Source organism: Phascolarctos cinereus, unplaced genomic scaffold (assembly GCF_003287225.1).
Source record: "Phascolarctos cinereus isolate Bilbo 61053 unplaced genomic scaffold, phaCin_HiC Scaffold_4;HRSCAF=312, whole genome shotgun sequence".
Taxonomy (NCBI): Eukaryota; Metazoa; Chordata; class Mammalia; order Diprotodontia; family Phascolarctidae; genus Phascolarctos; species Phascolarctos cinereus.
The window spans coordinates 311859627-311884215 of NW_027555847.1; the positions used below are offsets into that span (position 1 = coordinate 311859627).

At 36.9% G+C, this 24589-nt stretch overlaps 1 protein-coding gene across 3 annotated transcripts; it reads left to right on the forward strand.

The window, feature by feature from the left end:
- The first annotated feature begins 51 nt into the window (after positions 1 to 51).
- On the forward strand, positions 52 to 24408 carry RAD17 (RAD17 checkpoint clamp loader component). 3 transcript variants are annotated; one of them, XM_021007508.2, is made up of 17 exons: positions 52 to 284; positions 2566 to 2669; positions 4205 to 4465; positions 7036 to 7119; positions 8540 to 8696; positions 9898 to 10034; positions 10517 to 10569; positions 10658 to 10783; positions 10880 to 10949; positions 12980 to 13091; positions 16326 to 16520; positions 19012 to 19097; positions 19193 to 19339; positions 19833 to 19982; positions 21517 to 21637; positions 22832 to 22889; positions 23531 to 24408. In XM_021007508.2, exons 1-17 carry the CDS (start codon positions 254 to 256, stop codon positions 23805 to 23807), a joined length of 2169 nt encoding a protein of 722 aa, XP_020863167.1. In that variant the 5' UTR covers positions 52 to 253; the 3' UTR covers positions 23808 to 24408. The 3 variants fall into 3 exon arrangements, with proteins under 3 accessions (XP_020863167.1, XP_020863171.1, XP_020863176.1); XM_021007512.2 differs by lacking the exon at positions 52 to 284 and adding an exon at positions 465 to 707; XM_021007517.2 differs by lacking the exon at positions 52 to 284 and adding an exon at positions 465 to 655.
- Positions 24409 to 24589: the final 181 nt, after the last annotated feature.

Sequence of the window (24589 nt, forward strand, 5' to 3'; positions counted from 1 at the left end):
AATCCGAGCCGACGGGCCCAGGTCCGTGCGCCGCCGGAGCAGGCAATGCCCAGGACAGCCCAGACGGCCCGCTCCTACTCCTCTTCCCCCCTCCCCTCTTCGCCGTCGTCTAGGCGCCAGCCGCCGTGGGAGGCCCCCCTGCCGGGAGGCGGGGCTTCAGCGTGGGCTCCCAGCTTGACCCCTGGAGTGCAGCTTGGCTGCCGTCTCTAAACTTGGGCCGTCGTCGCCGCCGCCTCCCCCGGGGAGGGGGGGGATGCCTCAGGGTCACTGCCCGCTGCCTGCAGGTGAGGCCGTTGCGAGGGAGGTACCCCTGCCCGTAGTGCTGCTTGCAGAGCTGGCCCTTTGCCCTCGGCCCCATGGTGACCCGGAGCCGTTTCGATGTCTGGCCGCGAGCAGCCACCAGCGCGGGGGGTGGGGGAGGGAGGGAAGTACGGAGGCCGGGAGGGAGCGGGCGGCGGACGAGCTAGCTACATCCGGGGTCTGCGGGAGCAGGGCCGGGCCGGGAAAGGCTAGTCAGATCGGGTTTTTAAAAGACTTCTGGGATCTTCGTAATAAGTTAGCCGCCCGTTACTCTGCACGCCCCCTGCATCGGAGCACACCGGGAGTTCCTTTTTCTGTGTTTCCTCACAATGAGAAGTGACCTGGGGAGAGAGAGGTAGTGAGCTCCCCACCGCCAGGGTCCCTTGGCTGGGTGACCACTTCGTGGGGTAAGGTAGAGGGGGTTCCCACTTCGGGTAGCGGGTCGGTGGTCCTTGAGGTTCCTTCCAGCTGTAAAGGTTGTGTGAGCGAGCGATTTGAAGTCCGGACTTTAGCGTTTCCCCCGCTTGAAAATGCCTTCCGTCGGGTGCGGCTGACGCCGGTGCCTGGGTCCCCCTCAGCGGCTGGCCGCCGTGTTGTGGTTGTCCTTAAGTTTCTGTGTGCTTCGGACAGGACGGGCTCTCCGGACTTGCGGGTCCTGAACTGCGAGATGTTGAAGCTCTGTGCACTCTTCGGAGAAAAAAAAATCAGGCTTTTCCCAGGAAGCGTGTTTTTAAGTATGGGAAAGCCAAATGCCTCCAAAAAAAATAAAAGGCCCTGTGGATAACTTACACACTTTTGTTCAGCAGTAGTGTGTTCGGTTTTATTGGCTTTTGTATTCCAGAAAACCAAGCAGTTTTACTCTGATTTGAAATACTACTTTGAAATTTTCACTTCAGGACTCCATAAATGAGAACTACCCACCTCTTGCAGTAGATATGGTTGAACTGTACTACTTGTATGGGCACTCAATAAGTGCTTGTTAAATGACCCTTTTTTCCCCCTGTATCCAATAGTTGTATCCTGTTTTGTTGTTCAGTCGTGTCCAGCTCCTCGTGGTCTCGTGGGCCATCGAAGGCCAGGCCCTTCTGTCCTCAGTATCTCTTGAAGTGTGTCCAAGCTCATGCACATTGCTTCCGTGACACTCCGTCCATTTCTTCCGAGTCCTGCCTTCTCATTATGTGTTCAGAGTATTTAAGCTTCAGCTTCAGTATTTATCCATTCAATGAATAGTCTTAATTAATTTCTTTAAGTATTGACTGATTTGATCTCCTTGCTGACCAGGGGAATCTCAAAAGTCTTCTCCAGCACCACAATTCAAAAGTGTTGATCCTACAGTGCTGAGCTTGTAGTCCAACTCTGACTTCTTATAAAGACATTCTATCTAACAACCTATGAAAAGCCACAAATGAATCAGTTGCCACAAATGAATTGGCAGCAGTTTGACAGTAAAGTTAATTAGGGACAGCTAGGTGGTGCAGTGGATAGAACTCCTGCCTTGGAGTGACCCTGGGCAAGTCACTTAACCCCAATTGCTTCACCAAAAAAATAAAATTAAATTAATTTTTGGTGTAGGTTTTTAGCTCCAACAGAAAAAATAATGACAATGAGCATTTATATCACTAGCTTGCCAAGCTTTTTATGCGTGTTCTCATCTGATTCTCACAACAGCCTTATGAGGTAGGTGAGATTCCATTTTACCAGTAAGGAAACAAATTGAGTAAGTGACTTGGCCAGAATCATTCAAGTGTTTGAGGCAGGATTTGAACTCGGGTCTTCCTAACTCCCAAGTCTAACACTGTCCACTCTCTTGCTTGGTCTCAGGTAGCACTTCAAAGTTCAAAAAACAATTTTAATACCTTATCTCCTTTAGGCCCCTGTGAGATAGATAGTATAGGGGCAGCTAGGTGGCACAGTGGATAGAGTACCGACCCTGGAGTCAGGAGGACCTGAGTTCAGATCCTCAAATCCGGACTCAAGACATATAACCCTAGCTGTGTGACTCTGGGCAAGTCACTTAACCCCAATTGCCTTGCCTGAAAAAAAAAAAAAAGAGAGATAGTATAGATATCATTAATCCCCATTTTAAATGTGACTGAGGCAGTAACTTGCCCATGGTCACACAGCTAGAAGACAGAAATACATCAGTACAATAAATGTATTTTTTTAAGTCATAACTTAATTGTAACTTAATATTCATGTTTATAGTTTTCTTATTTTGGGAGAAAAGACAAAGCCTTCCATAAATATATTTTCCTTCCTTTTCAGGTGATTTATACTTTAATGTACTACAGGTTCTGTACTACGGATGGGAACTATCAGGGTTTATAATGTCAAAAACTTCTCTTAGACGAAAGGTAGCTTCCACAAAGGTATGAAGCATTATTGAAAATAAACATAACGGATTACAAATAAAGTCTAATATAGGAATGGCTGTAATTCAGCTCATCTCACAAAGTACAGAAGCGACTTAAAATGAGAACATGTAGGTTGTTATTAGCTATATAGCAGAGCCAATGCTTAGTCCTGTTGCCTTATTCTGCCTTATTCCACATCTCAGGGGTTAGGTGCACAGTGCCCCTATGATTTGGAAAATGTATGTAAAATTTTGGGGCCCTCCCTTTGTACCAGAGAAGAAGTCTGAATTTTTTTCTTTTTTTTTTTTATGGAGTGTTTATAGTACCTTATTGTAAAATTTGGGTCAAGTATTTTGTCATAGGCCTGTGTCTTAGGCTTCTGCAGAACTCCCTAAAAATTCCCATTTAATTTCTTATGGTGACCCTCAATATATTGAAACCAAGATGAGGAAAGTCACTGTGTAGAAGAGATAAAACTACTTTGGCTTTAAGTTTGAATAACATGGCAAGCCATCAGAGGACTGAGGTAGAGCTGTTGAAATTCCTAGTTATCTTTCTAGGTTTAGTGTTAGCTCTTAACTTCTCCACTGACTCTAATTTTAAGTAAATAATTTAAATATTTCCTATAAGATGGAAGTTAAAATTCTGTATTTTATGTTAATTAGAGAATCAATAATAAATAAAATACTTTTTAAAGGAAACTTGATTTACTAATTCCTTTTAGCCAGTGTTTAATACAAAGTGCTGCATGTAAGAGGCAAACAATTTGGACAGATTATTCAGAGGTGGCAAGGGGGCTGAATTTTGATAGATTGTTCTACACTTAAAAGTATTGGTGACTAGTAACCATTGTGATTAGGTTGTTAAAAAATCCATCCTAAAAATTTTAGTTATTGAAATAATCATGTTGAGTTTACAAGTTGAACTCTCTTACTGTTGATTTCTAAGTGTTTGTTATACAAATAATTACAGAAAAGAGAACTAAAGGAGGCAAATGTATACATTTAATTTTTGTCTTTGTTTTTCCAGCACAATGCCTGGCACGTAATAGGAACTAACTGCTTGTTGGATTAGTTGTTTTGACATTTCATTTATTAGGGGTAAATCTCAGTTTTCCTTAAACTCTTGCCTCTTTTTAATTTACTCAAATATTAGATGTTCTGTACAGTGAAGAGGCATATCAGGCTATAATTACAAAATGTGTAAACTGGTAAATGTTTATTCTCATTCACAAAAGTTTAAAGGTAATATAGCTTGTTGAAATGATACTACTGTAGTATGATGTCAGCTACAGAATTTTTATTTGCATCACCATTATTGCTAGTTTGAATTTTTATGTGTAAAATAAAGATGGTACCACAAACATAAGTTATAACTGCAAAAAAGCCACCTTATTTCAATTATTGTGGGTAAATATGTTGCAAGTCAGTATTGTAAATGTGTGATTGTTAAAGTTCTAGAAACTTACATACTATCTTAGGGATGGGGGAAGGCGAAAGGGAAAATATTATATAATCATACTATTTACATTGATTTTTTTTTCTCCCTAGATAACCAACTGGGTAGAGCCTTCATTTGATGATTTTGTTGGGAACACAGACATCTCTTCTGCTTTTACAACTGCATCTCTGGGAGTAAATAATTTTCATCAGAGAAGAAAAGATTTGTCTTCCACATTAGAAAGTAGCAAGTTTCTAGCTAGAAAAAAAGGAAAATCATCTTCCTCAAAACAGAGTAGTGTTGAAGCAAATTTAAGTGAAAATCTTTCTGAAAATGAGCCATGGGTAGATAAATACAAACCAGAAACTCAGGTACAAAATCATCTCATTATTTTTAGGCAGTAAAATTTAACAGGGAACTAAAAATTACAATTGAAGAGATTATGGAAGCATTTTCACAATCAAATTTGTTTTTTTAAAGTAAATCCTTCTAAATGACCTACAAAATGTAAGGGTTTTGCTTATCTAATTTTTTTCTTACACTGAGATCTGTATCTCTCTTTTTTTTTTTCAAATAGTTATTCCTTAGTACATGTTCCTTAGTGCTTTTCATGAATCTTGATTTAGCTCAAATGTGGAATTTATCCAAGCCATAAAAAGAAATAATTTTTCCCCCTCTTCCCTCACCCAACTCAGTTTTAATTTTAACAACTTTTGTGATGAGTTGAAAGGAAAAAAAAACCCTAAATTCATTTCTGTGATAAATTTTCCATTATGAAATATTTTAAAGCATTATGACTTAATAACATCAGCAGACCAGTGAAGCTATAAGCTCCATCTGGTGGCATCTGCAAATCCTTCTTGTGCTTTTTTCACAGGATTATTGCCTTTATATTAACTATCAGTTAACTGACCTTTCTGAATCTTCTGTACATTTTCTTTTTAAAAATCTAAGTTGGGTGTTGAGTACCCCTTGTGTGTCTACAGTGGTCTGTGGACAAATTCCATTTTTCCTCCCCATTAGAATTGTTTACCTTTTATGTTTTTAAATTTACATTCTTGAGATCTCATCTTCTTAGGTTGACTTCCGCTGAATTTAAAACTCCATGGGATCTTACCTGTATTTCTTCTGAGCTCTTTAAAATCTGCTTTTCAAAATCTAGGGTGCATTTCAGATTATATCTGTGTTTCTTCTTCTTTATCACAAACTCTAAGTTTGAAGGCTCATTTCTTCCCCAAGGTGCCCATGATTCAACTCAAACCATCAATTCCAGAAAAGTATATCCTTCTTTTTGAAGGATGGCATTATCACTAAGGAAAATCAAGAAGTTCTTAGTTGCTCTACTTTTGGCAGAGAAACTCCAGCAAATGTATAGTTAATTAATGTCCCTCCATGAATATATTGTATCATGCCTCTGTGGCAGATCTGATCTCTTCTCTAAATTCTTCCTTTATTTCTCCTCTCTGTCCAGGTTCTCTGTAGTATGCTGCAATGATGAATATTATTTCTCTCTCCTTTGACCTTCAGATATTCTCTATCATGCTTCCCTTCTCTGGTTTTTCGATTTCCTCACATGAATATAACATTTTAAAAAAAAATTTAATGGCTTTAAGTTTTATTTGTTTAACAACATTTACTTTTCTCTCGATACTCCCCACCACTGGAGAAAAAAAAACCAAAAAACTTGTAACAGATACACGTAATCAAATCTATCTCATTCTGTATCTTAAGTCCACTACCTCTCTTTCAGGGCATATGTAGCATTCTTCATTACTGCTCTGGTAGAATTGTCTTTGTTTAGATCAGAGTTAAATGTTTCAAAAGTTGTTTGTTTTCACAGTGTTATCATGGTATAAATTGTTCTCCTGATTCTGCTACTGATTTCAGTCTTCATCAGTACATGCAAGACATCCCAGGTTTCTCTGAAATTGTCCCTTTGGTCATTTCTTATGGCAGAATATACATTCATATACAGAATACGGTATATTCATATGCCATAATTTGTTCAACCATTCTACAAGTATGCCTATTCCCATGAGTATACCTCCTTAATTCCTAACCTATTCCCTAAACCCTATTCCCAACCTCTTTTTCTTTTGAATAAAGTGTTCTTATTTGGACCCATAGTCTAGTCTTCTGGTTTATTTCACTAAGTATCAGTGATACCTATTAGATCAAATTCCTTGAATCCTATAGGACCTTTCATTTCTCTCATTTGTTTGCCTGAATCTTGGGCATTTGTGTATAGAAACCTGACACCATGAGTTTTAGAACTGATTATTCTAGATTTTTGTCTTCTATGAATTTGTGTGTCCCAACTCTATTTTTTCTTCCATGTGGCTACACTCTATAGTACCTATCTTGTGTTTTGTTTTGGGGGGGTTTTTTTGGCTAGACGGTGGGGTTAAGTGACTTGCCCAGAGTCACACAGCTAGTAAGTGTTATGTATCTGAATTCAGATTTGAACTCAGGTCCTCGACTTCAGGGCTGGTGCTCTATCCACTGTGCCACCTAGCTGCCCCTGTAGTACCTATCTTGGGGAATGGACATAGACATTCTCCATCTCCTATCAGCTTAAAATCCTTTAGATGCTATTTGTAAGATTCCTAAAAATTCTTACTAGCCTCTCTTAGGTGTACTCCAACGCTATATTGTAAGTAATGGTCCAGAATTCTGAAGCCTATTCTCAAATACCAACCTTATATCTTTCTACCATTAGTTTATTGAGCAGTTTATTACTAGACTATTTCATTATCTGTTTAGCATTAGTACTATTCAAGTTTTTTTCCTTTAACTTTGAAGTGTTCAGTACATACACTACCTACCATAGTAGTTTTGAGGAAAGTGTAAAAATTTCAAGCACCATATAAATGTGAGTTATTTATTACCTTTAGATCAAAATATATTTTGACAATTCTTAAACTTTTATTTTTCATGCTAGAGTGAACTTGCTGTTCATAAGAAGAAAGTTGAAGAACTTGAAACCTGGTTAAAAGCTCATGTTTTTGAGAAGCAACCAAAATTGGTAACTAAAAATTAGTCATAATCTCATTTTAAATGCTTTATAAATGTTAAACTGCTTTGCAGTTTGTAGTCAGAAGTTAAATATATAGTTATTTCAGAGCTGGGGAATCAATAAGAATTCAAGTACCTACTTTGTCCCAGGCCCCACCCTAGATCTGCAGAGACTGAGACAAGAATGAAATAGTCCCTGCCCTCAAGGAGTTTACTTTCTACCTCGAGAGACCACTGGTGTTTATAAGTATATACAAACTAATTACAAAATAATTTGGTGTTATCTGAAGACTGTGGTGTCAAACTAAAATAGAAACATCCCTGTGGGACACATAGCGACTTAGAAAACCACAAATTAATATCATTTGTGTTCTATTGCATTTTTATTTATTTTGTTAAACATTTCCCAGTTACATTTTAATCTGGTTTGGATTTCACTTGGGATTTTTGTGGGCCATTTCTGGCCAAGTTTGACCCCCCTGATATAAGAACAAGAAGGTTAGTTTACTTGGGCTGTATAGTATGTGAAGGAGCATAATGTCTGATAAGGCAGCAGGGTGGGGCCATGTTGTGAAGGGTTTTGAAAGCCAGGATTCTATATTTGATCCTAGTAGCAATAGAGAGCTACAGGAGTTTATCATGTAGGAGAATAACATGGTTGTTTTTAGGAACATCACTTTGTTAGCTCTGTGATGGATGGATTGGAGGATTGAAGTAAGGTTTAGACTTGAAGCAGGAAGACCAATTAGGACAGTTGTATATTCTGTAATCTAAGAGAGAGCTAATAAGGGTCTGAAATACAGCTGTGACTGTGAGTAGAGAGAAAGGAGTCTTTGTGGGTTGAGGGAGAGTGACGAATGGAGGATTACACCAAGTTTGCAAACCTATTCCCTCAACAGAAATAAAATGGGTGGCCCAAGTTTAGGGTCCTGTAATTTCACTGTGTTAGCATATACAAGTGATAGATAATTCTGTCTGCTAGTAAGAACACAGATTCCTAAGATAAGAGAATAGGTAGGTGTAGCCTTTCCTGAGTCATGACTTAGTTGATGGCGGTTGTTCCTCCAGGAGTATCTGTCTGTTGAGGGAGAGACACAATTCACTCCAGGCATAGGCGTCCCCAGCTCTTGGTTAAGTGACACTTCCACCGTCATGTTCTAATGGGACTACGTTGCAAGGAACTGATTAAAAGTGGGAGAAAAGTCTCATAGAGGATTGATGTCTTCAGACTGCTCTGGGGTTGTTTAATAAAATTCAAGAAGTTTCTATTACACTAAAAGACTTGCCCTTTATTTTGTCAGCTAGCATAATAGAAAAATTCTACTATTATGTTAATATAGAGAAGAACGAAGTAAAATTAAAGCAATTGTTACCTGGCATATTTCATCAGTATTTTTTCATTTTTAATATGTAATATTTGTCTGTTGTAGGGTGGATCTATTCTAATAATTACAGGTCCTCCTGGATGTGGAAAAACAGCAACTCTACAAATACTAGTTAAGGAGCTGGGTATTGAGGTGCAAGAATGGATTAACCCTGTTTTTCTAGATTCCAGAAAACATGATATGAAGGATGGATTTAATCATGGTGAGATTAATTTTGTGTTGTTTTTATTTTGTTTTGGTGTTTTGTTTTTTTTTTAGGCCATTGGGGTTAAGTGATTTGCCCAGGGTCACACAGCCAGTAAGTGGGAAGTGTTTGGTTTGAGGCTGGATTTGAACTCAGGTCCTCCTGACTTCAGGGCCTTGCTCTCTCCACTTTACTGCCCCCTTTTTGTTTTTGTTTTTGAGATTAATTTTATTTTTGAAGGGAGAGGGACACTTCTGTGTTGAAAGCAGATGGGAAGTTCATCCTGTATCTCATAGTCTCTGGGTGTTGCTACTGGATAAAAATTTCCTTGGGTGTGAAGTTAGGAGTTGTCACCAAAGCTAGGCTCACACTCCTCTTCGGAACCCAAAGAGGGTTGAGTTTAGAGTCAGAGGATGGGGGCTTGGGGTGTGGTCAGATCTTGGATTTACTACTGACTGACTACCTGTGGGACCTTGACTGCTCTCTGGACCTTAGTTTTCCTCATGTGAAAAAGAGGGAGATGAATGAGATGGTCTTTGAGGTTTCTTCCAACTCTAAATCAGTTATTTTCCAAACACATTCAGGGTCATAGTAGTGGCCAGGGTGAGCTACAGTTGTACTTTCCTTTCTCTCAGACTATTTGATCATGGCATTTAATGTGAGTAACATGATAAGAGAGGATGGAGTATTCCATGATACTAATAGGATTATTTTAAATATTTTTAAAATATCTAGAAATCTACCTGTATTAACTCTTCTATTTATTATGGGTAGGATTTTTTTCAGGCTTTTATTTTTTTAAATTAGCAAAAACAGTCTTCCCCTCATTACCTATATGAATAGGTGACTAGAAAGACAAATGGGGGGGGGGTCAGGGGTTGGGGGGGTGGAATTAAGTCCAGCTAAAGTCCTTAGATGTACTTGAGGATCTTAGGAGAAGCAATACTCAAAGATTGTTCCTTAAAATCTTAGAGCTAAAAGGAACCTTGAAAGTCATTTACTCTAACTCCCTCCTCATATTACAAGGGTAAAGACTGAAATCCACAGAATTTAAGTGATTTTTTTTCCAAGGACATAGCTAAGTAGTACAGCAGAAGCTAGGATTCATAGTAAATGTCTTTTGACAGCCATTTACCACTTGAATAACTGTCCTAAACAAAAGACATAGATCATTAGTGTGTTTCCTGACTTGTTGACAAGAAAAATGCTTCCTTTTCAGAATCAAGTTTCTATATGGTTCCCAGTCAGTCTCAGATGACTATTTTTCAAGAGTTTCTGTTGAGAGCAAATAAATATAACAAACTACAGATGCTTGGTGATAGTCTGCACACTGATAAGAAGATTATTTTGGTTGAGGTAAAAAAAATTTTTTGAAAAGCTATACCTACCCCCCAATAGTGATGGACATTGTCATGTTATTAAATAGAAATATTCAAATATAACAGCTTAGGCTTATATCATACTAGGAGTCCCAAGCAATTTGTCATTGATGCAGGATTAAGAAACACAAATGTCTTAATTGTAAGATTAGATAAATTTTAGCATAGGAAGACATAAAGTGCATTTTTAACAGTTTACTGTTAGATTATCAGTAAAAATAGTTTATCAACCACCTAGTTTAGTAACTTTCCATAAATAGCAGTTTATAAATGAGATTCCTATTGACTAATGGATACTTTAGTAAGTTATCCTGCATTCTCCTAGTTCTTTTGAAAAATAAATTGGAACAAAAAAGTTGAAGTAAGTTGGAGAGAGGCTTTATTCGGCAATGTGTCTAGTTATAAAAAGTATGTCTGCAATTAGAATTGGATTAATTTTTATGCTGTGCTTTTCATTAGGATATGCCTAATCAATTTTTTAGAGATCCGAGTACTTTACATGAAATACTAAGGTAAGTTTCAGTGATGTTTACTAGAGCTCCAAATTAAATAATTGACACAATAATTATTATGTCTAACTTTTGCTGCCTATCATTTTAGGAGATTTGTGCAGCTAGGGCGATGTTCTCTTGTATTTATAATCTCTGATAGTCTCAGTGGAGACAGTAGTCAGAGATTACTGTTCCCCAAAGAAATTCAAGAAGAGTGTTCTATATCAAACATTAGGTAAGATGATTTCTTTGCACCTCCTGTAGCATTCATAGAAAGATTATATCTTTAGAATGTCATTAACTACTATTTTTCTTTATAAACTTCTGATAGTTTCAACCCTGTGGCACCAACAATTATGATGAAAGTTCTTAGCAGAATAGCAGCATTAGAAGCTAATATGGTAAGTTTCAAACATTGATCACATTTATGTAGTAATATCATTTATGTCCATTATATTAATTGTACTATGAATTCAGCACTTGCTTTTAAGTAATTTAGAATTCAGTAGTTTGGCTTCACTACTAACACACTCTGTGAACATAGAAAGTCACTTAACTACTCATTTTATCTTCCATTAAATAGATTTACTAACCCAGCTATCTATCAATAAAACTGTCAGAAATCTAGACATTGGACATTAGTTGATAAACTGTCATAACATAGCATATAATCTCTTGTATACAGGCCTGTCAGTGTAACCAAGACATTTTTTTTTCTATTAAACATATTTTCACATTAGTGATGTTGCAAGTAAGAATTAGAACCAATAGGAGGAACCACCAGAAAGAGGAAACAAAACACAACAGAAGAAAAAAATAGCAAATAGTATTCTTCGATCTGCATTCACACTCTGTAGTTCTTTCTTTGGATATGGATAGCAATTTCCATCATGAGACCTTTGGAGACGTCTTAGATCCTTGCAGTGCTGAGAAGGGCTAAGTCTATCCACATTAGTCATCATGTAGTTGTTTTTACAAACTACTACACTATGTAGTACATTGTTTTTGTGTACATTGTTCTCTTGGTTCTGCTCACTTCAGTTAACATCAGTTCATATAAGTAGGAAGTTCATTTTAAGAGAGAGTAAACAACCAGGAGAATCAGGAGAAGCCTCTTTTTAGAAGGATACTAACTGTACTATGCTCAGAGGAAACTCAGGATTCCAAGGGGCAGAGATGATGAGTATGTTCCAGGCTTGGGAAAAACCACTTGAACCAATTACAGAGGCAAAAGATGAAATGTTTCGTACAGAAGAGCTAACAGGGCATTAACTCCATGAAATAAAACTGGATAGGAGTAGATGAGAGCTACAGAATAAATGGGTTTCAATGGCAGGATGAGGATTCTGTCATTTAGGCTTTAAGGAGTTATTGAAGATTTTGGAGTTGGGAAATGTCATGGTCACATATGTGTATCAGGAATATCGGTTTGGCAACTGAGTAGGATAGATTGGGAGAAGGAATACTGGAATACAAGAGATCAGTTGGGTAGCTATTGCCCCAGTGAGAAGTGATGGCCCGAACTAGAGTGGTAACTGGTATTGAGAGCAGAGAACAACATGAGAGGTTTTGTGAAGGTGGCATCAACAATATTTGGAAACTTAATTGGACATGGGGAATGAAGAACAGTGAAAAGTTGCAGATAACCCCAAGGTTACAAACTAGTAGTGCCCCAACAGAAATAGAGGAGTTCAGAAGAAGGCAAGACAGATTTATGGAAAATAATGTAAGTTCCATTTTTTAACATGGTAAACTCAAGATGCCTTTTGGACATTGACATGAATGACCAGCAGGCAATTGGTAAAGTTACGGCAGAACCTTCTTATGAAGTTGTGTTGGGAAGCATTATATAAGATAGAAAAGCTATACTATCCATCCTCCCTGTAGCAACACCTGCTTTGCCCAACCAGAATTAATCTCTCCTTTCTTTGAACTCTGATTGATGGAGTCGAGGACTCACCAGTCAGTAGAGGTTAGAGGCATCTCCAGAACGGAGAGGCAAGTACTTGGTCAGGAACTATGAATAATATTTGAATGTGAGAGAAATTTATTCTTGTCTCTTACTATTTATGACTAGAGTTCTTAGACTATAAAAGTTTATACTTTAGTGACTTCTTAGTACTGAGAATAGATAAATTTGTTGAAAACTTTAGCGTAAGGAATTACTAATATCTATTTATTATTCCATATAATAGTAATAGGATAGTTTTAAAATAGCATGGCAGTAAGATAAATGTAATTCATACTCTAATTTATGTGAAATTCAATGTGAACATAGTAGGTGACTGCTGTGTTCGGTGCAGTACTCGTGTAATTGACTGTAAAGCACTGTTGTATTTTCACTTGAATGATAGTTTGGCAGTTAATCCTGTAAGACGGAAGTCTTCTCTAGTTCACAAAATAATGATGGGTTTTCACTTTCTCACTTAAGGGTGGAGGACAAATTGTTGTCTCTGACAAGCCGTCTTTAGAGTTGCTTTGTAAAGGATGTTCTGGTGATATAAGAAGTGCAATAAATAGTCTCCAGTTTTCTTCTTTTAAAGGTAAATAACAGGAGATCAATCTGTTTTGTTTTATGTAAGTGAAGATGGTATTAGTCAATAATGGAGTGAAATAAGGTCATAAAATATTTGTAGCAATTTAAAATGGTATTATTTAGTCCCTAAACAACTGAAATTTAGCCAAAAGTTTTTTCTTTTAAAGAATGGAAATATCCAGTGTGCAGCTACAATGCAAGATTAAGGGAGTGTTTGTGTGCATGTGCACAAGGTAGTCATGTGAGTAGCCTTTTTACCTGGTGCCAGACCTCATTTGCTTTGCTGAGTTTACCGCCAAGCTCTCTTGCCATTTCAAGGACCACTTCCTGTAGGTGCTGTCAGACCATACTTTGGTGGAGCAGTGTATTAATTTTTCTATACATCATTTTATGAATTAAATGAAATCATTATTTTATTTAAGTCTATATTTTTATAATGATATATTTTATTATAATTTATTCTATTGAATTCTTTTTCATGAATTTAAGAAATGCTAATGGCTTTGAATTGTTGGGGGAAAAATTATACATACTAGTGTATTTTTATACCAGTATATTTCATACATACTAGTAAAACAAAGTTGGATTGAATTCATCTCTGCTGCACATGATCATCAAGCAATAATTTGGTATTTGCAAAGTAAAATTATATCTTGGCTTTCTTACCGTAAAACATAGTTCTTTCTCACCCTGTACCATTTGGAAAACTTTTAAAGTCTTCAAAAATATATTGGAAAAGATCCTAGAACTCTACACATTGAACTTTTGGGGGTTTTTTGTTGTTGTTTTTCAATACTATCCAGCGAGAGACATCCCAACATAAATCTGATTCTTTTGTATGAAGACTTTCTACACTTTTAGAGAAATAGGAGCGTGAGTCTAGCACATATACACAGGGAAAATATAAGGAAAAAAAAAAAGAAAAGAAAGGTCTGGGGATAAAAAATATCTTTATAAGATATTTATATAAGAAAGATGTCTTTATAAGAGTTAACTACACATGGGTTGAAGGCATCCTTACTGAAGGTATTAGAAGGAAATGGGCATTGATATTTTATAGTCAAACATATCTTACAAATTATACAATTGAAAATACAAGACCCTACTGACCTTATTTTTCGATGACCAATAAGAAGCATTTGATTTTGTAGAGAAAAATGCCACCTTAATTTAGAGGTCTACATTTTTCTCTAAGGATATCTAAGGATACCTCAAAAAGTTTTCTACATTATTTTTTGTTGTCATTTTCATTGATTAAATTTTCTGTTGTTTCTGTGGTTTGTACTTTGACTCACAAAATCTTTAGGATTGAGTTATTTAGTTTCTAATTAAATTTTAATCCTTTCTTCAAAAGTCACTTATTGAATATAACTTTATTTTGTTGTGGTCAATAAAAATATGTTCAATATTTAAAAAAAATGCCACCTTAAAGACTGGTCTACAATAAAGTATAAGTTGAAAGAATACATAACTTTTGGGTGATCCATGCAGGATGATCCAAATGGAAGAGAGGTCCCCAGTAGGAAGTGAGGTCCTTCAGATGCTTCTGTTTGCAGATGATATTGTACTGATTATATTAATCTACACTGTAGAGCCACCTTAGTGAGAGACTAAATCCCTTAAGAGAATCCAGCCGGGGCAGCTAGGTGGTGAAGTGGATAGAGCACCGACCCTGGATTCAGGAGGACCTGAGTTCAAATCCGGCCTCAGACACATAACACTTACTAGCTGTGTGACCCCGGGGCAAGTCACTTAACCCCATTGCCTAGCCAAAAAAAAAAAAAGAGAGAGAGAAAATCCAATCTAACTCTGCATATAGGAAAAGCTGGGTAAGGAAAGGACGCCTTTTATCCAGAAACTATTATATTATAGATTGCCTTTAGTCATTTATACTGTACTTTCAGTGCCCTAGACTTTTTCCAGGGGCGTAGGGAATGGGGAATCTTCAACATCAGCATTTTTCTGGTGATACTTTGGCTGAGGGTCATGAAATATCAGTCTCCAAAAAATTGGGGGCCACCCAAAGGGCAGTAGAAAAGTGCATGGTGGGCATGAGTAGGCTGCAGTGTATTACCTACAAAGAAATGTACAGAAGAAGTAAGATCAAGAGAAGTATATGACCAGAAAAGGAAATGGATTATTCTTTTTTTTCTTTTTTTTTTAAATTTTATTAATTTATTTTGATTTATCAACAATCACTTCCATATGCTTTTGAGTTGAAAATTTTTCTCCCCCTTCCTCCCCCCCACCCTCCCCAAGACAGCACACAATCTGATATAGGCTTTACATTTACATACCCATGAAACATATTTTCACATTAGTGAAGTTGTAAGTAAAAATTAAAACCAATAGAAGGAACCATCAGAAAGATGAAACAAAACTCAACAGAAGATAAAAATAAGTGATAGCGATTCGACTTCCATAGTTCTTTCTTTGGATGTTTTTCCATCCCGAGGTCTCTGGAGATGTCTCAGATCCTCGTAATGCTGAGAAGGGTTCAGTTTAACAATCTTAGTCGTTGCATAATGTGGCTGTTATTGTGTACAAAGTCCTCTTGGTTCTGCTCACTTCACTCAGCATCAGACAATATAAGTCTTTCCAGGTTTTTCTGAAGTCAGCCTGTTCATCATTTCTTATAGTACAATAGTATTCCATCACATTTATATACCACAACTTGCTCAGCCATTCCCCAATTGATGGGCATCCTCTCAATTTCCAATTCTTTGCCGCCACAAAAAGAGCTGCTATGAATATTTTTGTACATGTGGGTCCTTTTCCCATTTGTTTGATCTCTTTGGGATATAGCCCTAGAAGTGCTATTGCTGGATCAAAGGGTATGCACATTTTTGTAGCCCTTTGGGCATAGTTCCAAATTGTTCTCCAAAATGGTTGGATCATTTCACAACTCCACCAACAATGCATTTGTGTTCCAGTTTTCCCGCATCTTCTCCAACATTTATCATGAAATAGATTATTCTTGAAGCAAGAGCTAAGAATATCCATAGTACAACCTATGTGCTCCATTGTTGTCCATTCAACATCAAGAGATCTAGAAAATCCCTAGCTGATGATTTGGGGGATGATATAGACAAGAGTTCTTTAGATATGTTGTATGGAGGGAATACTCACATTGATGACTTAGTTTGTGTTCATTTTCTTATTTTTTATTGAAATGTTATCAGCTGTAATTGAGTATCATTTCTGCATGTTTCAGTTTTTTTTTTTGATTACTTCATTGCAGGTAATTCAGGGGAGACCAGTTTTTGGTCAAGGAAAAAAGGGATATCTTCATTAAAATCAGATACTTTGTTGTCAAGAGCAAAGCAGAAAAAAAGACCTGATAGTTCTTTGGAAAATCAAGAAATCCAGGCAATTGGTGGCAAAGATGCCTCTCTCTTTCTCTTCAGAGCTTTGGGAAAGATATTATATTGTAAAAGTAAGTAAGTAAGGAGCCATTATCCTTTGGTATTTGAAATGCATGAATGTTTCTTTAATAAAATGCTAGGTTTATATAAGCATAATACATTACAGTGGCATTTAGATGAACTTGTTAGTCTGTCAAGAAGAAAGGACAGACATGAACTAACTGAGGTTTCATTTGTTTATGCAACAAACATTTATTAATGTTAGCTATAAAAAATAATTTGCTTTCTGCAAAGGTAGTTAAACACTAACAGGTTCCTAGTGGATCATAAGACCTTTACTCCTAAAGCTCTTTGATAGTAAAATAGTCATCCGTTTAGGTAAGGTGGTTTTTGTTTAGCTACCTAAGCATTTTTAATGACAAATGGCTTGCTACCAGAGTCCTAGGTGTCATTTATTTTTAATGTTCTTATTCGACTGTTTTATATTCTTGTTTCATTCAGTGCCACCCAGTATTCACTGCCGTTTTTAATGTTCTTATTCAACTGTTTTATGCTCCTCTTTCATCCAGTGCCACCCAGTATTCACTGCCGTTTTTAATGTTCTTATTCGACTGTTTTATACTCCTCTTTCATCCTGTGCCACCCAGTATTCACTGCCCTTGTGCCACCTTTTGACTTTCCAAAGACTTACCACTTCAGAGCTCTGCATAGACTTGCCTTTCCCCACCTCCCATATTTCTTTCCTTCCCCTATGTCTCATTTTAGGGAAAATATCAATTTAAATATCTGGATAAAGTAATTGACAGTACAGTATAAATAATAGCTACAAGGAGATGACATTTATTTAAAAGTGCTTGTTTCTAAACTCTTATTAGATTACATTTGGTAGATATTCTGGAGCAGTGCCTCTTCTAAATGACCCTTGCCCATTCCATACTCCTCTTAACCTCCTCACTGTCTAACAGATGAACAGACATCTCCCCTCTAATCATGGGTTAGAGTTCTATCCTAAGCCCTCTTCTCTTTTCCCTCTGTATTACTTCACTTGGTAATCACATCAGCCCCCATTGGTTTAATTACCATCTCTATGCTGATTATTCTCAAATCTACCCATTCTACCCCAATCTCTCCGTACTGACCTCCAGTCTCACTTCTCCAACTGCCTTTCAGACATCTCAAACTAGAGATCCTGTAGACATCTTAAAACTCAGCATGTCCAAAATGGAACTCATCTTTCCTCCCAAAACTTTCCCCACCTCCTGCCTACTGTAGAGGCAGACCATCCTTCCAGTTCCTCAGGTTTCCAACCTAGGTGTTATCCTTGACCCCTCACTGTCTTTCACCTCTATATCTAGTCTGGTGCCAAGGACCTTTGATTTCACCTTTGTAACATCTTTTGAATACATCCTCTACTTTTCTCTGACACTGCCACCACTGTAGTGCAGGCCCTTATCACCTAACACCAAGACTACTGCAATATAGCCTGGTTTTTGTTTTGTTTTGTTTTTTTTGTTTTGGGTCTGCCTGCCTCAAATCTCTCGCCACTCCAGTCCATCCTCCATTCAACTACCAAAGTGATTTTCCTAAATCAGCATGTCTCCTCACTCCCACCCCCTCTAGTAAAACTCCATTGGATCCGTGTGGATCACAAAGTGCTCAGATAGGCATTCAAAGCTCTTTATAACCTCTCTCCTGCCTTTTAGTCTGATTGCACCCTAATCCTTGTCATGTACTCTTTGATCCAGTGGTACTGACCTCCTGGCTGTTCCATGAACAAGACACCCCATCTCTTAGCCCTGGACGTTTTCTCTGACTGTCCCCCATGACTGACACACTCTATCTCCACATCTCCACCTGTTGCCTTCACTGGCTTCCTTTAAGTCCCAACTAAAATTCCATCTTCCATAAGAAGCCATTCCCAGCCACTTTCCTTTAATGATACTTGCAAGGATGACTTAAAGAAAGGGTCAAAGCTGGCTGACCCTCGTAAGAGTAAGATGGCCTGATCATGGGGCCCCTGATGTGTGCCTGTGCTGTGTACTTTCATGCTAGTCTGGCTCCATGTCAATGCCCAGATAAAGGATGGATCTAATTGTCCATCTTTGTCCTTTTATGCTCTCTTATGAGAACCTGTCTCTGATCCCTAATTCTCAGCTTCTGCTTTAGACTTTCTGGTTTTTTTTAATTGTGGGAATAACTACTACCGTTTCTCACTTCTAGACTCTTTGATTTGAGCCTCACTTCATTATGACCCTGGGACGCAGTGGCCTCTGGGTCAGGGACCATCTGCCCTGCCATTGGTTCCCAAGGTCCATAGGACCCTGTTATCTCCCCTGCAACATTCCCTGCCAGAACCTAGGTACAACCTAGCCTTTCCATGATCTATGGACAGAAGTCTCCTTTCCGTGTTATTGTTATTACAGTTTGAGCTCCTTGAGATCAGGAACTGTCTCACTTTCCTGTTTGTATTTCCAGCACTTACCACAATACTTGACATATAATAAACACTTAAATGTTGCTCCATTATAATCCATCATTAGTAAATATCGAAATTATTTACAGGAACAATTCTAACGGAATTAGAATTTCCCCGATTACCTTCTCATTTGTCAGAATATGAGCGGGACACATTACTTGTTGAACCTGAGGTAATGGAACTTTGTGTAATTATTGATTTAAAATGAAAAATTATTGACTACTTCCTTTGTATTAGTATACTTACATATATATTTCTGTTGACTAGGAGGTTGTAGAAAAGTCACACATGCCTGGAGAGCTATTTAATTTATACCTTCATCAAAACTATGTAGATTTCTTCACTGAAATAGAGGATCTTGCAAGAGCCAGTGAATACATGAGTATTGCTGACATCTTCCGTGGTGACTGGAATGTAAGGCTGATGTTTTGTTTGATTGTTTCCTCACATATAGGAAAAAGTACAACAGGCCTTTGTTTTTATCATTTGTAGTAAAATGTTAGCACTGTCTAATGTAATTTTAAAATTTTTTCTCATTTCATTTGTAACAAATACAACAATAACACTTGAACCAGGAAAGCTGCATAGGCATTAAGTGATTGTTTTCTTTATACTTGACCAAGCTTTTTTTAGCATTTCAATTTTATATGAAGGAATTTCAGTAACTATTTTGAGGGATATCACTATAAAATGAAAACTAGGAAAAACTACTTTGGATGCTTTGAAGGGGTTCTTGAAGGTTTTTCTTTTTGATACTATAGAACTTAGAGAACTATTATTTAAATTCCATACACCCATACCATACCATATGCCCACAATAGTAATTGATCTTTTATATCATGAGTGTTTTTAGAAAGCCACTTTATATCCATTATCTCATTTAATTGCATATCTTTTCATTTCTTAGTCAAGGACTACACTCGGGGAGTACAGTGCATCTGTAGCTACAAGAGGTGTGATGCATTCCAACAAATCCAGAGGTTTTGCTTATTGCCACGGAGGAGGAGCAAGTTTTCGACCCTTGCACAAACCTCAGTGGTTTCTGATAAACAGAAAGGTAATATTGCAGTTACTGATAAAAAGTTGTTAAGACCCCCAGCTTACTTAGAAACAAGCTAAAACATAAGCAACCATTTTGAATATTGAATCCATTAGCTTTTAAGGTATTTGAAAAAAGAATATTAAAAAAAGTTGAGATCGTGTGCTTATTCTAGCTTATTCATTTAAATTCACTGCAATGCACTGCTAGACCCTAGGTAAATCTTGGTTTTATTTTGTATCTAACCTGTGATTTACCAGTATAGGTCTATACCTGTTCTTCCATTTACAGTCTTAGAGACCCCAGGGTTCTGACAGTCTCTTTGGCCTAAAAAGGCCCAGATTCCAGGCCTACCTCAGATACACTGGAGGAATGACAGACACTTGACCTCTCAGTGCCCTAAGAGAGACAATGATCAATTTATCAAGGAATCATTGTGGGCAGTGAGGTGGTACAATGGATAGAGCACTGGCCCTGAAGTCAGGAGGACCTGTGTTCAAATCCAGCCTCAGATGCAAAATATTCACTAGCTTTGTGACCCTGGGCAAGTGCTTAACCCCACTGCCTAGCCAAAATTTAAAAAAAGTATCAAGCAATCAGTGAACATTTATTTATTGAATACCTGCTCTATGCCAGGCACTGTGCTAGGCCTAAAGATCCAAATACAATGAATGAAACAATGCTACTCAAAAGAACTTGACATTCTGATGGGAAAGAAAGGAAGAGAAGACACCAGTGAACCAAAAATAAGTGTCAGATTCCTCAAGTAGCTTTTATGGGTGGGGATTTTTCTTGTACTCATATTAGTAAATACACAATTACCAAAGTAACCTCAAGAGGGGTAGAGTACTAATAACTGAAAGGATTGGCGAAAGGCCCTTGTTAGTAAGTGATATCTGAGCCACGTACTAGAGGAAGTTAGGGATTCTAAGAGGCAGTATTCACAGAAAAAGGTAAGGCTTAGAGTTGGCTGAACAAAAATGTAAGATCAGTAATTTTTTTTTTTTGGTTGAAAATTATACATGAAGGAGCCCCTCAGGAATTTCCATCTGATTTCTCTTTGTGAGCCACATAAGGAATTCTTGGAATACACCTGTCAATGCAACCATGTACCATAATTCAGAATGAATATTTCTTATGATTCAAGAAAATTCTTTGAATGCCAAGCTTAAAGAGAACTTTATATGTTAAATAAGATAATGTGTAAGTGGTACTTCATGGAGATATATCTTAAAACCCTGAAAGTTCTCATGTATGAGGGGCTATAAAGAAAATTAAGTATAACCTACTTAGCTTTGGGATCCAAGGTAATTTAGGTCATAGATTTATAAATAAAGTTTCCTTAATTTTATAAGGTTTTATTTTCCTAACTCAAGACTTTCTCTTGATACATGAAAAAGCCAAAGTTCCTATTCTTTAAGGCAATGCTGAGGCAGTTAATAGAAGAGTTAATTTGATAATCTAAGAAGTTTATTTTAAATGCTACAAGTTTTCCTTGGCAGAAATAAATTATTTTTATTTTTCTTCCTTTTATTTTCCTTTTGCTAAATAGTATCGAGAAAATTGCCTGGCAGCAAAGTCACTTTTTTCCAGTTTCTGCTTACCCCCTTTGTGCCTTCAAACACAGCTGTTGCCATACCTGGCTTTGCTAACAAATCCAATGAGAAATCAAGGTAATAACAATGGACCTAATGCATTGGTTATTTTTTTGCTTAACTATTCTGATTTGTTACAAGGGGTAGGGTGTTCAATTCTCGGGGTAGGGTAATATCCTAAAATGACTATGGTACAAAAAAGGGGAGCAGCTTATTAGTAAAACCTTTTAAACATGAAATCAAGGTCATAATGTAAATTTTAATTTTTCCCAAGAATGGTTTTTTAAAATAACATCTCACTATATTAATACATTTCTCAGTACTGTAGTAAACATGCCCATTGCTTAGTGTTAAATGAACCGTGAAGAACAGGGAGAGAATTCCACTCAAATTATTAGTGAGTTCTTAACCCCTTCTTTACAAATGTATATTTATAGCAGTACCTTACCCTTAAATGATAGCCTAGCCTTAAAAGCAATCTAGCTCCAGTTCAGTTAGAGATCATAATCTATGGAGGTTGATTCCAAGGTGCCTAGTTTAGTTCTGGGGGTGATCTGGAATTTGGGGTATATAGGAACCAGATCTGAAACTATACACTATAGTGTATGGGACCCCTAAATTAGCCTTAGAATCAAAACTGGTTTCCCAGTGGTCCTCTAAACTAGAAATGACTTAAAGTTGTTTCATACTGTAGCACATAATGCAGTGTTAGGCATCTGCAGTAAATTCTTTGTTATTCAGTTGACATTCCTGCATCCTCTGCATTGTGAATCTATACATTTGGGGCTGGAGCAGAACCCAGACATCCATGGCTAGAAGGACAGATAGTGGTTTTCTTTCTTCTTTCTTTTTTTTTTTAAGAGTAGTTTTTCTGAAAGCAGTCTTCTTGTGTTCTTTGGTGTCTTGTCATTACTTATGTTGTGTAAAGAAGGAAATCTAATTTCCAGAGGAGCAGTTTGAAAACTAAACAATGATGCTCTGAAGCAGAAGGCATTCTGCCTAGTATGTGGAATAAAGGGAGATTGAGACCAGGAAAACGTGCTGCCCAGAAAAGGGAAGCAGGAATCTCTGCCTGTACCAGGGGCAAAGACTAGTTGAGTTAACTGTAGTTTTAAGAATCTGTTGGGTAGATAAGACAGTGTACTGATAATTCATAAATCTTAATGTTTCTTAATTGTATCAAAAAGTGCTTATGTATATATATTAGGATTTTGTACCCTGTATATATATTTGATCTAGTTTGAAATTGCCTTTTTTCTTCTCCCTTTCCAGCTCAGATTGCTTTTATCCAGGATGTTGGAAGGCTTCCCCTAAGGAGATTTTTTGGAAGGTAACCAGAATTGTTGGGCAGTGTTCCCTGCCTTATTTCTGTTTTACTGTAGTGTATATTAGCAAACCCATCTAAACCAAGAAATACATTTTATCTGTCATATTCCAGGTCAGTGATGTTAATATCTGCAATTAGTCATAAGCTACCATGAGAAGCCACTATTAGTATTATATAAATTTCTTTTCCTTGCCAAATTGATTTAAGCATTTGGGATTTTAAGATTATTAGTAGTATCTATTATATTTAAAGTAAATACTTTTCAAATCATTAATAATTCTTTTTATCTTAAGCTCCCTGGGGAAGAGTCAAATTTCTCCCACTCTTCAGCTGATAAACAGCTGGAAATCAGCTTCCTGAAGCATTCAGTTGTTTGATTAGCAGTTGGTGTGTATAATCCACATCAAATTGAGATTTTACCAACAGTATGGCCACATTTTATCATGTTACCATTCATGTTTTGTTATGTTGGAGGGAAATGTTTCATTGAGGTAGATCAAAGGAAACTACTGCCTAAATAATTTCAAACACATTTAGGGTAGAAGGAGGAAGGAAGGGAGTAGTCTTCTCAATTATCTTAATTATAGCATAGTTCAAAGAACTATACTAGTCTGTTATTAATAGATGTGATGTAATTCTAACAGATTGAAAATGGAAGCTCTAATGGATAAGGATTCTGGAATGATAGACTCTGCTAGTGATGATGAGGCTAATTTTGATGGAGCACCACTTACAAAGCCACTTGTGCACATGGACAAAATCATAACTTCGGAGACTGATACAGAAGCATCGTTATTTCTTCCTTCAAGTCAGACTAGTGGAACAGATCTACCTGCCAGCCAGCCACAGCCTGCTACAGCTCAAGGATTCATGGAAGAAGAGGAGATCACAATAGAGGAATATGACAGTGAAGAAATGTAGCCAAATAATCTACCTGATGGTCACATGCTCTTCGACAGATTCATTTTAATTTTATTCAGTGAGGAATGAAGTTACTTGAATAAAGTTAATATGCTTTCAGTGCTATTGAAATGATTGTATTGTTAAAAGCCCACTTGTATGGCGTATAGTCTATACTTGCATAGTGTATATAGTACGTACACTTGTATTGCTATACAAGTCCATTTATGGGACCAACTATATCTTTAAAAGGAAAAAATATAAATTCAATCAGGCTTTAAACATTTAGCTTAAATCTGAACCTTTTTTAGTTAAAGGAGTATTGATAATCAAAAGACAAGTATTTTTATGGAAAAGTTATGAAGTTTTTGAAACAAAGCAATTGGTAAATAGTAAGACCTTTTAAGTTATTTTCAAATTTTTCCACTAGTATTTATTTAGTTCTATAGGTGGTGTACAGTGGAGAGGTCAACGTTTATGAGCAAGTTCGTGTGAAGGTTATGCTAAATATAAAAAATGTGAATTAATAATGCATAACTTGGGAATATTGTACATATAAATTGTAAAACTAAAGTAGTTCACCTGTAAACAAGATGTAAATAAACTTAGCCGTTACAATTTTCTTTGTTTTACCTGTCTATATTTTTATAAATGTTTAAAACATGAAAGCCTATGTTATGATTTTTCGATAAATTATGCAAATATCTACTTAAATGTATCAAATATTTTTAAACAAAAACATTAAATGCTTTTTATTTCATCAATATTTACGATTTCGCTGGCACTGACTTCTCACGTATTTC

What these genes read in the sequence shown, in the direction of transcription:
- RAD17 (XM_021007508.2), top strand. Translation starts at nt 254, where the DNA reads ATGCCTCAGGGTCACTGCCCGCTGCCTGCAG. An exon ending in TCACTGCCCGCTGCCTGCAG is followed by an intron (nt 285 to 2,565) that starts GTGAGGCCGTTG and finishes CTTCCTTTTCAG; the next exon opens with GTGATTTATACTTTAATGTA. An exon ending in AGAAGATTATTTTGGTTGAG is followed by an intron (nt 10,035 to 10,516) that starts GTAAAAAAAATT and finishes GCTTTTCATTAG; the next exon opens with GATATGCCTAATCAATTTTT.